This window comes from Pelophylax lessonae (genome assembly GCF_965119305.1).
Source record: "Pelophylax lessonae genome assembly, chromosome: 8".
Classification (NCBI taxonomy): Eukaryota; Metazoa; Chordata; class Amphibia; order Anura; family Ranidae; genus Pelophylax; species Pelophylax lessonae.
The window spans coordinates 238,688,758-238,706,474 of NC_138775.1; the positions used below are offsets into that span (position 1 = coordinate 238,688,758).

Genomic DNA, 17,717 nt, shown 5'->3' on the forward strand with positions numbered 1-17,717 from the left:
GCACCAAATTCACTTGTTTATCAGTGTGAATATGAGAATGATATACAAGTGCAACTATGGTTCAAGAACTTTACCCCCCTACAGAACGCTCATGGTTGTGGCTACTTTCTTTTCTGCTTTCTATAAAGGACAATGCTACATTGACTACTTAAAGCAGAACTCCAGGCAAACAGCTAAATACACAAATTAAATACATTATTATTATTATTATACAGGATTTATATAGCGCCTACAGTTTGCACAGCGCTTTACAACATGAGGGCAGACAGTACAATTCAATACAGGAGGAATCAGGGGGCCCTGCTCGTTAAAAAAACAGTGGAGTTATCTGCCAAACTATGTGTATTTCTGTCCACCCAATTCTCAGATTTACACAGCTATGCCACACAGCACAGCAAAGACACCACCTTCTCTGCTACAGTTGTAGAATATAGAAGAAATACAGTAGTGCCCTCTCTCCACCCCGGCCTGCTGATTGGACAGTAAAGAAGAACAGCTGGAGATCAATAGGGTATTCTCTTTGTTGATTATGCTCTCTTCTATCAGCATGTTCCTTGACATTACATTTGTGTGCAACATACCTGACTGACTCCCAATCCTTCCTATCCCTCAGCCTGAGTTCTGCTGTATGGGGGTATTGAAGGAGGCTAATGCCAACTCAAATTCAGGTACTTACAAAAATTGCATTTAAAAAAAAAAAATGTTGCTGGCCCTCAAGATTTACTGCTGTTCAGGGGTTCTGGGCTTCAGCAAAATGGCAGCCTCTGGCAAGAAGAAACAGGAACAATGCTGGAGGCAATACACAGCACACGCTAGTTTTGGTAGCATAATTATTAATGTGGAATGTGTTACTTGATTTACTTGTGTTACTTGCTTATCAAGTTGTTATGGGTAAAGTTCCAGTTTATTGACTGTTTATGAATACACAGCTGTATATTTTATAGCAGCCTGGTGTGCAGCAATGACAGAAGTGTCCTTACCCTCTTTTGAAGAATAGTTAATTTGCCCCCATTGTATATTTTCATCTCTCCTTTAATAAATACATACCAGCAATGCGGAGATCACAAGCCAACGCCAGTTCTAGACCGCCACCCAAGGCATAACCATCCACAGCTGCAATCGTCGGCATTGGGAGGGCAGCTGAACAGAGAGAAGATATAAACTGAATACATGTATATATTAAAGAGCTAAATAGAAGTAAAATCAATGATTGCATTGCTAATGCAAGAAACATTGCAGCTGTCCTTGAAATTTTAAAAGTAAAAATTCCTTCAGAGCCAGTATCACTGGACCGAAGTTGGTGGAGCACAGCTATGAACTTAGGGAAAGCACGACCTCAATAAAATCAGAAAATGGAACAGAAGAGGCTTTTCTGGCTTAAGTGCATTTTTCAGTGACATAGTAAACTTTGATATATAAAAGGGGCATGTAACGGAACTCCGACCCACACTGTACTTGTGGACTTCCGTCAGTATACAGCTTCCTTCAAGTCGTGAACATATATACCAGATTTTCCCAGCCGCCCTACATACAAAGCTAGCCGACAACTTAGCTTGTACTGGAACCTCCATTATTGAACAGTTTCACACTCAATTTATACACACATGAGCACATCCCCCTCCTGATCAAATTACCCCATCACGTCAGGGGTTGCCTGATTACATTATCATATGCAGATGAAATTGTATACAGAAATAGAATTAACATATCTAAAGAACAACCAACATAAACAGTCTACTATTTCCACTCAGCAACTAACAGATAACAATTATTCAATCAACCTGAGATAATTAAGTAGCAGACGGCAATCCTCAAGCTCCTGAAATACAATACACATTATCTCAATACACATCTAAGCATTGCATGGATTATTTAGGAGTCACAGACTTCATGGCAACAGGCTATAGGTCTCATAGTTTAAAGTGGGAATAAATCTTCATATTTCTTGAGAGATATTGTTAATAAATATTACTCTCCCATTTGAAGTTATGTCTTTCACTCCCAGTGACGGTGAGTACCATCACAGGGCACACCTAACAGGTTCTCTGTAATGAAATGTTACCCCTTCATTTGCATTAAGTGCCACATTCAGAGGTTTCCTCTACTTGGACCCTCACCACATGTCAAATCCAAACAACCAGCTAACAAAATTACATCAGACAGGTATATATTTTGTCTTGTTGTCCCCCAACTCCTCTGTGGTAGCTGCTAAATCCTCAGGCAAATAGCCAACTCTATAGCTAAAGTAACAATTACATAGTTGGTAAGGTTGAATAAAGACACCAGTTCATCCAGTACAACCTGTGTGGGTGTGTGTTCATAATCAATTCCTGTATCCCTGTATACTGTGCTCGCTAAGATACAGGTCCAAGAGTTTTTTAAAACTATCAATACTTCCTGCTGACACCACCAATTGTGAAAGTGAATTCCACATCCTTACCTCCCTGAGAGTGAAAAACTCCCTACACATTTTATGGTTAAACCGCTTCTCCTCCAGTTTCATCGAGTGGCCCCATGTCTTCTTATACTCCCTGAGACTGAATATATGCTAAAATCGCCATTGAGGGATTTGTATATCGCTATATTATGTCCTCTCAAGCACCTCCTCTCCAGATAGATCATGTTTAGTGCTTGTAGTAATAAGTTAATGCTTGCTATTACCTGAGAGAAAATATGCTTTGTTCACAGTCTTTTGATCACACACCACTACCACACTACACAGACAGACAGGTGACAGTTGTATTTCCCAGGCCAGCTTTGCTGCTTTCCTACCCATCTTTGCATCTAGACTGCCCATTGCAAGGGGAACCAGCATCATCACATTGCTGAATCATTTCATATTAGGCAGGTGGGTGACAATTAGGGCTTGTTCACAGCAGATGCGTTGGGCCTATGCTTGCAGCTATTTTTCAGCACAGCTTCAATCCATAGAATGCAAAAGTTTATTTGTTTCCAACAGTGTCAGATCACACCATAGCGTTGCTGTACGCATAAAGGTAAAAAACTTTCTGTATGAAGCAGTCTCCTCAACCCCACTAATACTCACCTGATCCCCATCCTGATCCAGCGATGTAAATGACTCTTCTGGGGCTTTCCCTCCTCATTGGCTGAGACAGCAGCCGAAGTCAATGGCCCAATCACAGACAGTGAGCCAATGAGGAGAGAGAGGGGGTGGGGCTGAGACGTGGCTCTGTGGTGTGAATGGACATGCAGAGCCGTGGCTCGGAAGCGAGCCTGCTTGAGTGCTGCCATTGCAGGCTGCTTGCTCTGGGGGCACTCAAGAGGAGGGAGGGGCCAGGAGCACCGGCGAGGGACCTTAGAAGAAGAGGATCCGAGCTGTTCTACGCAAAACCAACTGAACAGAGCAGGTATTTATAACATGTTTGTTATTTGTTTTTTTAAGAAAGCTTTTAGAATCACTTTAATTATGGAGTCACTCTTACCCAGGCTCACCTGACACACTCACCAATTTCATTCATTAACTTTCGAAGTTCTTGGACAAATAGAGACACTTCTGAATTGGTCATTTTGGCTCTCTCCTTGAGATCTGCGCCTAAGTGAAAAGAAAGGTGTAGTATAAACCAAGTTTCAAAAGTTATTGATTTAAAATAATGGATTACATCAATATCTTCACTTTTCAAGCATCAAATATAGATACGTGCCTTGCCTAGTCTATCTTGAAGGTCTGAGACAGACAAGGCTTGGAACTCCCAGCCAAGAATATAATGTCATCAATATGCAAGCTGTAGCATGCATAGGTCTTTACATGCCACAACTACCCTCCAACATCTCATGGGGATGAATTGGCAAAAAATAAAATTAAATAAAAAGAAGGGGGAATAAAAATATCATGGAGGACTCATAACCGTGGCACACCTAGGGCGCATTCCCTCTTTCAGAGTTGGAAGTTTGACATTTCAGCCCTAACTGAGGAAGACTGGGATGAATGTTTGCAATATTATCGACCCCCTTCCGCCACCCGCAGAAGTGATTGAGTGGCTAATTAGCCACTTCTGCCTGAATCGGAATCGCCAAGTGCAAACAATGATACCGGGATGATGCCTGTAGACAGGCATCATCCCGGTATAACCACTGAAACTCAAGGACGTACGGGTACGTCCTTGGGTGGGAAGTGGTTAAGAAGTGGGCCGGGAAGCTGGCCACTGCATCCTTAACGACTGACAACTGAATGTAAAAACAAAATATTGCAATAAAAGATTAATGAAAAAAAAAACTGCAAGGGGGCCTGGTATGGATTTTAAGGGGAACCCCAGTCCAAAATTTAAAAAACAAAAAGGGTGGGGTTCCCCCCCAAAATCCATACCAGACCGATATCTGAGCGTGCAGCCCAGAAAGCAAGCCCCCCCCTCCTGAACCATATCAAGCCACATACCCTCAACATGGGGGGGTGCTTTGGGGCAGGGGGGCCCCCCAAAGCATGTTGATCGGGGTAAGGGCCTCTTACCCACAACCCTGGCCCAGTGGTTGTGGGGGTCTGCGGGCAGGGGGCTTATTGGAATCTGGAAGTTCCCTTTACCAAGCAGGCCCCCAGATCCCAACCCCCCAATGTGAATGAGTATGGGGAAGCCCGCTGACAGCTGATGAGCCATCGGTTGTTAAGGACACGACGGCTGGCTTCCCAACCCGCTACTTAACAACCAGCAATTCTTCACACAAAATACAGAAAATTTAAATAATAGATAAAAATAAAACAAAATGAACAAATTAAATACAAACAAAAAGGAAAATATATGGCAATTAAATAGAAAAAAATATACAGTATAAATATTTGAGGGTTATTGTGGCTGCAGTTACAGGCCCTTTACAGGTTGACCCAATGTATCTCAGCCACCTAAATTCAGGTAGGCACAAAGACATATTTTGAGTAGCCTGGTTTACTTCTCTATATTCTAAGCACATACAGTACATTCTTAGCACTGAGACTGAACAGCGTATAAATAAACTACAGGGTCACAGACCCGAGCGCATAATACTCACAGTATTATCTCCACTGCAGCAAAAGAAATAAGAATAAAAAATGTGAATATCTCATAAGAGCTGCACAAGAATTTCAAAAGACAGAGGACCAAAGTGTATTCTACATGTGAAACGCTGTGTATTGTCTACAGATAGCAAATATTGTTCTACAAATGTCACTTACCAGCACAGAAAACCCCGGGGACTGCACTCCTCACCACGACCACACGGACACTGGCGTCATGGCGGAGACTGTCTACAGAATGGAAGAACTAGGACAGGAAAAAATAGGAAACATATAATGTCAGTGACTTGTAATAAGAATAAAAAAAAGAATTGTAATAAAATGTTATATACCTGTATAACTTATTGATAGAACAATGTACTGTATATTTACTCAAGTATACCTGTTCCAAATTTACAGAGAAAAGTGGTCCATTGAGTCTGCCCCTTATTATTATTATTTTTTTTCATTTATACATTTTTTTTTGTTAATTTTTTCTCTTAGTATGGATTTTGTCCCAAGCATGTTTGAATCCACTTCTGACTGGCGCACTGCCTCTACTGGAAGTCAGTTACTCTTTTGGTAAAATAAAGCTTTCTAAGAATAATTTGGAACTTTCCTCCTGCTAGTTTGAGGTCATGTCCCCATGTTCTTGGTCTGGGTTTAACATTGAAAATCCTGACCTCCTGAACCTTATTCACCCCCTTCATATATCTAACCAATTGCTGACCTTATAACTTACAAAGTGGCACTGCTGCGCCGGATCATGTACCTAGTAAGGCGATCCAAAACTTCTGGGTCTGGGCCCGCATGTGCGCCGCCGGTGGCCCGCTCCCGCTGTAATAATACATTACAGAGGGAGAATGGTGGTCTGCCTATGTAAAGAACACCGATCGCTGTTGTGTCAGTAGGGAAGGCATTGATCCCGTGTCTCTGCAAAGCAGGGACATGGATCCATATCTTCCCCTAGTAAAAGCAACTCCCACATAATGCACAAAATCACTAGCTAGGCACACAGTTAACCCTTTGATCGCCCCTGATGTTAACCCCTTCCCAGCCAGTGTCATTAGTACAGTGACTGCCTATTTTTTTTAGCACTGATCACTGTATTAGTTTCACTGGTCCCTAAAAAGTGTGAGTTAGTGTCCAACTGTCCACCGCAATATCACAGTCCCACTATAAGTCACTGACCGCTTCCATTACTAGTAAAAAAAAATAAAATAATTAAAGAAATATCCCATAGTTTGTAGACACTATAACTTTTGCGCAAACCAATCAATATACACTTATTGGGATTTTTTTTTTTTACACAAAATATTTTATTTAGATTTTTTGAAGTGGTCCAGTAAGTCCCGGTTCACACTTCTGCGATGCGGAAACGCTACAAATATGCAGCATGTTCCCACAACGCATCTTCACCCCTGGCAGTTCACACTGCCATATGCGATATGCAGGGGGTGTCAATTAAAAGTTAACGACACCCCCAGCTGAGATCACATATCGCAGTGCGATCTGCAAGTTCGCACAGAATCAGATCGCACTAGTGTGAACCACCATGCGATCCGATTCTGCTGCGGATAAAAAAAAAGGGTCCTGTGCGTGTTTAGTGTGATTACGGTGCGAATTCAGCCATACAAAGTGTATGGCTGAAATTTGCACCGCACAGAGATCGCATGTAATTTAGGAGCAATGCGCTCCAAATTACATGCAATCTCTGTGATCGCACTAATGTGAACCGGCCCTAAAAGTTACAGCTCAGTTCCTGGTAGCCAGGCACTATAGTATTGTGTATAAGTCCTGGGGACAACTGAGTACCGGTAGGCCTGCTTGCCTTATTGGAAAGGGGGCTGCTATAGGTGAAGAACACAGAAGCCAGCTATAGTGTCTGACCACCGTTAGGGGTAAGCGTGACACTCCCTGTCACTTCTACTAACTTTCCCTATATGCTCTGACTCTGCTTTTTACTATTTATATTTGTAAAAAAAATTGAGGATTCTTTTTACTCTACTTAGCTATGCGTTTCTTGTGGTCTATTATCAAAGTCCTGATCATGTGGTTGGCTGACACAGTTTTTCTCTTATTACGACTATTCATGTGACCATCACTGGCAAATGAGAGCAGAGAAAATACTGGTACTTCCAAGTTTGGAGAACATGTGACTCATTTCCCTTCAGCTTCTTTAACAGTACTGGTGCTTGGAAATTGGGGACAAGCACCTAAGAAAGTGAATAAGAGGTGCTGGACCCCCGAAGCTTCTTTGTTTGGTTACTGGTGGTCAGTGGAATTTACCTCCTTACACTGGTAGTCAGAAAATACTTTTTTGACTGGTGGTCAGTGTAGAAGGGCCTTCGTAGATTGGAGGTCAATGGCAGGAATGTACCCCTTAGGGCCGGTTCACACTCTTGCGAGTGCGGCGATCGCATGTAATATCGGAGCGCACTGCTCCTTCATTACATGCGATCGGATGTGCGGGTGCGAATTCAGCCATACACTTTGTATGGCTGAAATCCGCACTGCACCCGCACAAAAGACACACAGGACCCTTTTTTCCAGCCACATCAGGATCGGATCGCATAGTGGTTCACACTTGTGCGATCCGATCCTGTGCGAACTGTCAGATCGCACTGCGATATGCGATCAAACTGGGGGTGTCGTTAACATTTATTTGACACCCCCTGCGTATCGCATATGGCAGTGTGAACTGCCAGATGTGCGTTTGCGATGTGGGAACAGGCTGCGAATTCGCAGCCTTCCCGCATCGCACAAGTGTGAACCGGGACTTACAACTAACTAAAAAGATCATTGATGATAGTGACTACTTATTGGAGAGACAGAAATTGCTCAAGGAACCCCTGGCAACCTCTGGAGGAACCCTAGAATTTCAAGGATTCTTTCGTTACAAAAAGTTCAGGAACATACCTCATTAACAAATACTCTTCCCAGGGAATTCTTAGCACGAGGTCGGCACATAACAATCTCTGCAATGCCTGGAAAATACCAAATGGAGAATGTTATCAAAGAGAAGACTGCAATGCATTGATAGGCCCATCTCCACCAGCGGGTTGAACGAAAAAAAAAAATGACCTGAATCCCCAATCCACACATTTGATGAAGGTGGGGGAATCCTCCTGCTGAGCTATTGTGTTCTGAAAGCAGGGAGATCTTCCTGCTTTCAGAATAGAATGATTAGTGCTGCAGGCTATAGCTGACAGCACTGATTGATTGTGAAAAAAACGACAGGCTAGTTGCACAAAAGTCGACTGGTAGTTCGACTTCGGTATACCCAGGGTGCTCATAGTTGGATCGAAATTTTGTTGGTCCCTGCTGAACTGGCTGAATTTCGACCCATGTATGGCTGCCTTAAAGCGGAGTTCCGGCCTCAAAAATGACTTTAGGCCATCCGCTTGCTAACATTCACCTAAAAAAGAATTGGATAATGATGATTTTTTTTTTCTTTACTTACCTTGTTATTGAAGAAAATATACTTACCTTTCTTCCACTTCCTCCCTCTGTGGCCGCAGCCCACGCTGTCACTTCCTGCTTGCATTGATTCCTGGGAGCTGAACATCAGGAATCAATGCGCCTGCACAGTCCCCGCTTGTCAGTTCCAGTGCAGGCGCGTCATGCCCAGAAGCTGTGCAGGGATGACGCGCCTGCCCCGGAAGTGATGAGCAGGGCCAGTGCAGGGCATTTGTGGCACCAAAGAGGACACAGAAGAGGATGCCCTGGCTTCAGCTGCCCCCACCTGAGATGGTAGCGCTGGACAAGACATTTTCAAGGTAAGTATTTCTTCTAAAAGGTAAGTGCCACCTGGGACAGTTCAGAGGCTATCCATTATGAAATGTACTAACCCTGACTGTCCCGGGGGTATTTTTATTGAAAAAACGTTTCTGAGGCTGAGGATGGGCTGCACCTTAATGGGGACAGTACAGCTCTTTTGGGGAGAAAGATGGCCACCAAGTTGGAGGGGCTTTTAAACTAGGAGACGGGGGGAGGGTTCAGAAGTAGAGTCAGTCAGGAGGAAGCAAAGGACTGAAGGCAGTGGTAGGGTCAGCAGCGACAGTAGGGACATAACGTCAATTGGTAGGTCTGTGCGGGAAAAGCTCAGACTGAACAGGAATAAACATAACCACCAATCACGTTTAACTTCCGTAAAACTAAGAGGGGTTTATGCTAATGCCAGGAGCCTAGCTAATAAAATGGATGAGTTGGAAATGTTAGTACATGAGGATGACATAGACCTTGTGGGAATAATGGAGATTTGGTTCGACCCCTCACATGACTGGCTGGCAAATATCCAAGGGTATTCGGTGTACCGGAAGGACAGGGTAGGAAAAAGAGGGGGAGGGGTATGTCTCTAAGTCAAGAATAATGTAAGGGTGATTGAGAGGAGTGACATTATGGAAGGAATGAGTATGGAGTTAGAATCCGTATGGGTAGAACTCCATAGAGAAGGAGATAAGGGAAAAGTAATTGTGGGGGTTTGCTATAGGCCACCTAAACAAGGGGAGGAGGTAGAGCTGGAATTTTTAGCACTTTTGGGTTTGGGGGACTTCAATTATCCCGACATTGACTGGGGAGAGGGGGACTACACACTCACATAAGGCCCATCTATTCACGGAAACCTTACAGGATAATTACATGTCACAGCTGGTGGATTCTCCTACTAGAGAAAACGCAATCCTGGATCTATTGATCACTAATGACCCAGACCTAATCTCGGAGGTAGGAGTCCAGAACTACCTGGGCTCTAGCCATCACAGGATGATCACATTTAGCATAAATAACAATATAGCAAGGCAAGTGGGGAACATAAGAACCCTTAACTTCAGAAGGGCAAACTTTCCAAAATTGTACTCATTGATGGAAAGGGTTAACTGGGACCAAACCTTGATAACACTGACCACAGAGGAAAAATGGGAATGCTTTAGGAACATATTAAGCAAATGCATCTTGCAGTGCATTCCTATGGGAAATAAATTTAGAAGAGACAAAGCCAAACCTGGCTGGCTAAACCGTAGCGTTAAAAAACTTATTAAGGGAAAAAAATTGGCCTTCAGGAAATATAAATCAGAAGGCACAGTATTGGCTTTCGACCAATACAAGGAGGCAAATAAGAAGTGTAAACACGAAATCAAGGTGGCTAAAATAGACTTTGAGAGACAAATAGTGGAGGATAGTAAAAGAAACCCAAAGAAATTCTTTAAATATATCAACAGCAAAAAAACTAGGGCAGAGCATATTGCACACATAATTAACAATGATGGGAGGATGGTTACAGAGGACACTGAAAAAGCAACCGTGCTGAATGCTTTTTTTCTTGTCAGTATTTACACAGGAAACGGAGGGGTACACTGACCATGACTGTTTGGTTAGTAGTAATACACAGGACTTGCCACTATGGCTAACAGAGGGTGAAATCAGGGAAAGGCTGGATAAACTTAACACAGACAAATCACCAGGTCCGGATGCCGTACATCTGAGCGTACTCAAGGAACTCAGTAAGATTATATCCAGACCACTGTTCCTGATCTTTTGTGACAGTATTATGACAGGAAATGTACCAGGGGAGTGGAGGAAAGCAAACGTGATTCCGATATTCAAAAAGGGTCAGAGGCATATACCGGGAAATTATAGTCAGTCTGACATCAGTAGTATGTAAACTTCTGGAGGGGATGATAAGGGACTATATCGTAGAGTTTGCTAAAGACAACAGCATCATCAGCAGTAACCAGCACGGGTTTACAAATGGGCGTTCTTGTCAAACCAATCTCTTAACATTCTACAAGGAGGTGAGCTGTGAGCTAGATAGGGGCAGACCAGTGGATGTGGTGTACCTAGATTTCGCTAAGGCGTTTGATACAGTTCCCCACAAGCGCTTAATTTATAAAATAAGGTCTGCAGGTATCGACAGCAGGGTTTGCTCTTGAATACGGAACTGGCTAAAAGAGCATGTCCAAAGGGTGGTAATAAACAGCGCATACTCAGACTGGTCTGAGGTAGTAAGCGGGGTCCTCCAAGGCTCAGTCCTGGGACCAACCTTGTTCAATTTATTCATAAACAGCATTAAGGACGGGATCAGTAGTTCGTTATCAGTTTTTGCAGATGACACAAAATTGGGCAGGGCAATAACTGCACAGCATGAAGCAGATATCCTACAGGATGACCTGGACAAAATTACAGAGTGGGCAACGACTTGGCAAATGAGGTTTAACGTGGAGAAGTGTAAAATTTTGCACTTGGGGACTAAAAACATAAAAGCACAATACACGTTAGGAGGGGAACCCTTGGGGGAATCAAAAATGGAGAAGGATCTGGGAGTCTTGGTAGATGATAGATTAGGCAATAGCATGCAATGTCAAGCGGCAGCTGCCAAGGCCAGCAGAATATTAGCATGCATAAAGAAAGGGATGTATTCCAGAGATAAGACTATAATCCTTCCACTTTATAAAACTCTGGTCCGACTGCATCTGGAGTATTCTGTCCAGTTCTGGTCGCCAGTCCTCAGGAGGGATGTGTTGGGAGCTGGAGAGAGTCCAGAGAAGGGCAACTAAACTAATTAGGGGATTGGAGGACCTTAATTATGAAGAGCGTCTGCAATCGCTTGATTTATTCTCCCTGGAGAAGAGACGCCTGAGGGGGGACATGATAGCAATTTTTAAATATCTCAATGGGGATCTCAGCTTAGAAAAAAAGCTGTTCAGTCGAAGGGATTGCATGAGGACTCGAGGGCATACAATGCGATTAGAGGAGAAGCGTTTCAACCTCAGGCAACGTGGGGGGTTCTTTACTGTTAGGGCTACAAGATTGTGGAATTCTCTACCACAAGAGGTGGTTTCTGCGGGAAGTATGGTGGCTTTCAAAAGACTCTTAGACGTACATCTCAAGGATCAGAACATTCAGGGGTATAAGAGATGATTACAGCCACACACACCTACACAGGTTGAACTGGATGGACTGTTGTCTTTATTCAACCTCACCTACTATGTAACTATGAGGCCGGAACTCCGCTTTAAGACAATCCATAGACAAGAAATATCTGCCCATCCATCTTCCTAGACTCCTTAGGTAATTGATCCATGTCCTGATGGAGCAAGCGTGAGGTTATGACCTTTCTTTTACCTGCTTACTGTTCCAGACACTTAGGGATAAAACACATAGCTGTTTATTGAACAAAACTGCATGTACATTTGTTTTGTGAAAATGGGACAAAATCTAATTTTCTATGTCAACTTCCTCTACAGGTTGATTTTTTCATTAATAAAAATCAAAGTGGTTTGTGAATGATAACCAGTGACTCCAAAATGAGTAGCCCTAAATGGCCAGATCCACACCCAAGCCACTATTTATTTGAAAGATAAAAGGTCCATTTCCTATTGGCTGCCATAGATCTGAGATTACAGAAGACTATTTCAGTTAAAGTACAACTGTCCATTAAATAAGCATTTAAACTGCCAGAAGTAATTTAAAGTACAACTTTTAGTAAGTATTCGATTCCCGTCCTGCTGACACAACAGGAAGTCAGAGGAAATCTCTCCAAAGTAAGCGGAATTTCGGAGAGTTGTCATAGGAAGAAGGGTCCCTCACCTGGATGACTTCCCCTCCCCTACTGTTCTGGTGACAACTCTATAGAATGAGTGAATCTGCCTAATGGAGATACAGAGAGCGATAAATTCTGATAAGAATCCAACCCTTCTGCACTTCTTCCAAAACGAAAACACAAATGAAGTCTTGGCGTGTACTTTAACCTGGCTGTAAGAAGCTTGGCTGTATGAATGCAGCTTCTGGCTGGGTGGACTTCAGAGCCGAGTGGCCACATCCATGTGTCCATAGGAAATAGCTTCCTGTGTTGAGAGTGCGCTCCCGCTAAAATGTCACAGAAAGATCCTGGTGCAAACTTGTGATCAGGAGCTTCTAACCAAAAAAAAAAATTTGCGGAAAGACGCTACGACCCAGGCTCACATTGCCGGGGGGGTTGTCTATGTGTCTATGGACATCCTCCCAAAATTGTGCTTGTAGTGTGCATTGCCACAGATCTGTGATGAGCTTATCACAAATCAGGGTAAAAAGCCAATCACAGAGGCTCTTAACCATGCGGCCAGCTGTGTCCAATCACAGTGTAATCAGGCTTTGCCAGTTAACGGCAGTCCTCTCCTCACACTGACAGCACCTGAGGAGAAGAGAGTCGATAACCAGCAAAACCATACCGGGACATGTACACTGTGTCCTGGTGATCAGTGCAGCCCTAATAGTGCCCATCAGTGATGCCTGTCAGTGCCACCTATCAGTGCCCATAAGTACAGCCTCCTCAGTGAAGGAGGAAAATTATTTATTTAGAAAAAAAAAAAAAAATTTCTGTGTTTTTTCATTTGTTTAGCAAAAAAATACTTTTTTTTTTCTTACCCTGCAAGGGAATGTCATAATGTGCTAGTATGCATCGCATTGTGCGGGAGTGACTTCATCACGGCTCCAGCCAGTCACGAACGTGGAAGCAAGATGGGTGAAGAAGAGAGCGCCTGCAGCTCTAACATCTCGGCGCTGGAAGGGCTTTGTTTTAGGGTAAGTTTAACATAATGTGCTAGTATGCATCTCGGCTCTGGAAGGGCTTCTGTTTTCACCTCTTCAGCCCTGGAAGGTTTACCCCCCTTCATGACCAGTTCATTTTTTTGCGATACAGTACTGAGTTATTTTAACTGTCAGTTGCCCGGTCGTGCAACACTGTACCCAAATAAAATTGATGTCCTTTTTTCCCACAAACAGAGCTTTCTTTTGGTAGTATTTGATCACCTCTGTGGTTTTTATTTTTTGCGCTATAAACAAAAAAAAGGCCGACAATTTTGAAAAAAAAAAAATATTTTTTACTTTCTGCTATAAAACATTCCCAATAACAAAAATGTAAAACATCAAATTTTTTCATGAATTTAGGCCAATATGTATTCTGCTACATGTTTTTGGTAAAAAAAAATCCCAATAAGTGTATATTGATTGGTTTGCGCAAAAGTTATCACGTCTACAAACTAGAGGATATTTTTATGGATTTTTTTTTTTTTCTTAGTAATGGCAGCGATCACCGGGACTGCAGCATTGCAGTGGACAAATCAGACACTTTTTTGGGGACCAGTGACACTAATACAGTGATCAGTGCTAAAAAAAAAAAAAGATGCAATGACACTGGCAGAGAAGGGGATAGCATCAGGGGCGATCAAAGGGTTAAATGTGTTCCCTGGGAGTGCTTGCTAACTGTGTGGGGAAGGTGCTTTAACTGGGGGAAGACAGAGATCCGTGTTCTTGCATAGCAGAAACACATAATCTCCATCTTCCCCTCTCACAGATTGTGGTCTGCCTCTCCTGAGAACTATCCCAGGGTATCGGTGAACATCGGGTCCGCTGGGCCTGCTGATTGGCTACCGCTGTGTCCAATTACAGTGAGAGCAGGTCGCCGGTGATGAGCGTCCCAGACCCAGTGCACGGAATCCCATGCAGGTACGTGATTTCCCACTGGAGCGCTGCCCTGCCACGGTATATGTGCGTGGGGTGGTCCAGAAGAGGTTAAGGTAAGTTTAACATAATGTGCTAGTATGCATAGCACATTATGTTAAACTTACCTTAAAACCAGAGGCGTAACTAGAACCTTCAGGGCCCCAGTGCAAGAAACCATGAAGGGCCCCCCAGACCCCTGGTCTTTCCCTTCAAGCCTGGGCTCTTCCCACTGATCCTGGGGCCCTTTACTCTCGTTACGGGACCCGTTCATAAGTTCTGCAGTGGCTCCCTTTCTGCCATCTTGGGGCCTCCACACGGTGGTGGAATGCCAGGGTCCGGTCGCAAGTGTGACCTTTGCGATCCTAGAAGGTCACCCACTGGTGTCAGTAGTTTTTATCTTTTGGTATTTTAATTGCATTCTTTTTTATCATTTTATTTTATTTTTTTACAATGTCACTGACTATGACTCTGTCCATTCAGAAAAGGATGGAGCTGGTAAATTACATATTTACCGACCCCTTCCTGGTTCTCTATTGTGACACATCTCCTGCAGCAGCCGGCAGGAGAGGGAAGGGAGCACAGTGGGGGGCAGCACAGTGGGGGGGGGGGGGGGGCAGCACAGTAGAGGGGGGGACCAGGGGAGCACACAGAGGCCCAGAGAGAGCAGAACACATGTGACCTGAATAGGAGGAGTGTCGGGGGCAGCATACAGAAGAACCGATCTCCTCCATTTTCCTCCTGCAGCTACATACTTGCCAACTGTCCCTTTTTTCCAGGGACAGTCCCTGGAAATAGGAGCCTGTCCCAGATCATTTATATTGTCCCTGGAAATAGGAGCCTGTCCCAGTTCATTTATATTGTCCCTGGAAATAGGAGCCTGTCCCAGTTCATTTATATTGTCCCTGGAAATAGGAGCCTGTCCCAGGTAAATTATATTGTCCCTGGAAATAGGAGCCTGTCCCAGGTAATTTATATTGTCCCTGGAAGCGCCTGTTAATCGGGCTGCCTATAAATGTTACACAGAAGTATTGCAGCTGAATGGAAGAATTATTCCAACTCTGCTACTGTGGCCTTAAATTTGAAATTCCCTTTTTAATTTCTTGTAATTCTCTCTATATTGAGTAGACCCTATAATCTGATGATAAGTAGGCGGAGATTAATTATGCAGAGTGGGCGGAGCTTCAGGGAAGTGGGTGTGGTAAGTAATTGATAGCTGTGCTGCAAAGTGTCCCTGGAATTTTTTTTAAATCTTGGCAACTATGCAGCTACGGGAGGAAAAAGGAGGACAGTGATTTCTCTACATGCACCCCCGCCACCCCTCCTGTCCAGGTGTACAGGGGAGCCGCACAGGCCCCCTGGAGCATGGGGCCCGGTTGCAATTGCCACCCCTGCAACCCCTGTAGTTACGCCCCTGCTTAAAACAAAGCCTTCCAACGCTGAGATGTCAGAGCTGCAGGTGCTCCCATTTTCACCCGTCTTGCTTCTGGGTTCGCAGACTCCGGCTCTGTGACTGGCTGAACCCGTGATGACATCACTCCCGTGCATGTGTGTGGGAGCCGCCATTTGCAGCACACGGCTCTGAAGGAGTGGCCCAGTAATCCTAGCAGTAGTCCTCCTCTGTAGCTCTAAACTGGTAACCTGTAGACATTTTTAAAGCATCGCCTATGGGATTTTTAAGTACCAAAGTTGTCGCCATTCCACGAGCGTGCGCAATTTTGAAGCATTGAGTATCTAATTACTCGGCATAACATTATTTTTCACATTACAGAAAAAAATTGGGCTAACTTCACTGTTTTCTTATTATTTAATTAAATTTTTTTTATTTTTTTCAAATACACTGTGACATAATGTATTGCAACAATCTCCATTTTATTCTCCAGGGTCTCAGCTAAGAGTATACATAATGTTTGGGGGTTCTTAGTCATTTTTTAGTAACAAATACTGATTTTAACTTGTAAAGAACAAGTGTCAGAAATAGGCCTGGTCCTGAAGTGGTTAAAGCATAAAGATGCAGTAATGATGGGGGGGCTCATTGCAAAATATACAAAGTAGCCCCCCCCCCCCCCCCCAGGATGTGCACAGCCACTAATGAGGGGAAATGGTAATGAATACATTGTATGACGTCACAGAGGAGGGGGAAGTGACCTATCGGAGGCGGGGAAGAGGTGTCACCTGGGAGGAGATACGGGGATCCGATTGTCATTGGATAATATCTGGAGAAATAACTTTATGAAGTCCCCGCCCACCGCATGTCACGTGTCGCACTCACCCTCCTGGCTGCCCTCCAGGTGGGTGATCTGCACCTCTCTGTGTCCAGCCGCTGCGCTCACTCCCCTCTGCAGAACCCTCCGGGCCGCAGCCAGCTGCCGTACCAAGAGCCCCATTTCCACCGGGCCGTATAAGAGAGCGCCACCTGTTGCCACAGACAGGAACCCCAAACAGACCATACAGAAGCGCCGCTGACCCTTGTGACTGACACGCCTCTGCCACCTGATTGGTCTACGTCCACACAGCAGATCCGCCCCTTAAACCAGCCCGCATATTAGTCCCAAGGTGTCAGGGGTAGAGGAGATTATCGCCGCTTTAAGAGCGCTGTCAGTCAGAGTTCTGTCCGGGCGCAGAGTCCTGATAGTCGCTGTGCCAGTCCGATCATCGCCGGGAACATGGGCTCCATCCAGAGGAAGGTGTATGTGGTGGGAGTCGGCATGACCAAGGTGTGTCTCCCGGGGAGCTGGGGGGGGGGGGGGGTCAGGGGTGTAATGACGTCACTAGCTGAGGTGCTGGACCCACAATTAGGTGTAGAAGGTGCAAAAAACAAACTTACCCAGCTGGGACTTTACTTTTACCAACAAAGGGATGATTGCACAATATATATATGTAAAGGTTATATTTTATTACACACATTTATAAAAGAAGAACAGATAAAAACAGAATTTACTCATTCCTGTGCTATTGCCATATAACTGTGCCAGCCTAGAGAGCAATGGTGAAACACCGCCAGTATACTCTGCAAGTGTAATAGAAGGTGAAGGGACGTGTGATTGGTGATCTCTGGGTGAAGGGAGGTGTGATTGGTGATCTCTGGGTGAAGGAAGGTGCGATTGGTGATCTCTGGGTGAAGGGAGGTGTGATTGGTGATCTCTGGGTGAAGGAAGGTGCGATTGGTGATCTCTGGGTGAAGGGACGTGTGATTGGTGATCTCTGGGTGAAGGGAGGTGTGATTGGTGATCTCTGGGTGAAGGGAGGTGCGATTGGT

The 17,717-nt window shown here is 44.3% G+C and overlaps 2 protein-coding genes across 2 annotated transcripts in view; one reads left to right on the forward strand and one right to left on the reverse strand.

The window, feature by feature from the left end:
* ECHDC2 (enoyl-CoA hydratase domain containing 2) overlaps positions 1-16,908 on the reverse strand; it is a gene marked incomplete at its 5' end in the record, with an annotated part of 33,826 nt that extends 16,918 nt beyond the window's left edge. The window contains 5 exons of the mRNA XM_082266030.1: positions 1,048-1,140; positions 3,467-3,553; positions 5,162-5,249; positions 7,901-7,968; positions 16,731-16,908. Of these exons, the coding sequence (XP_082122156.1) occupies positions 1,048-1,140; positions 3,467-3,553; positions 5,162-5,249; positions 7,901-7,968; positions 16,731-16,908 (514 nt within the window). The remainder of the gene's footprint in view (positions 1-1,047; positions 1,141-3,466; positions 3,554-5,161; positions 5,250-7,900; positions 7,969-16,730) is intronic.
* A 202-nt stretch (positions 16,909-17,110) lies between these two features.
* Positions 17,111-17,717, forward strand: part of SCP2 (sterol carrier protein 2) — a 73,570-nt gene continuing 72,963 nt past the window's right edge. Inside the window, exon 1 of the mRNA XM_082266407.1 lies at positions 17,111-17,175. Within this exon, the coding sequence (XP_082122533.1) occupies positions 17,125-17,175 (51 nt within the window). The 5' untranslated portion in view covers positions 17,111-17,124. The remainder of the gene's footprint in view (positions 17,176-17,717) is intronic.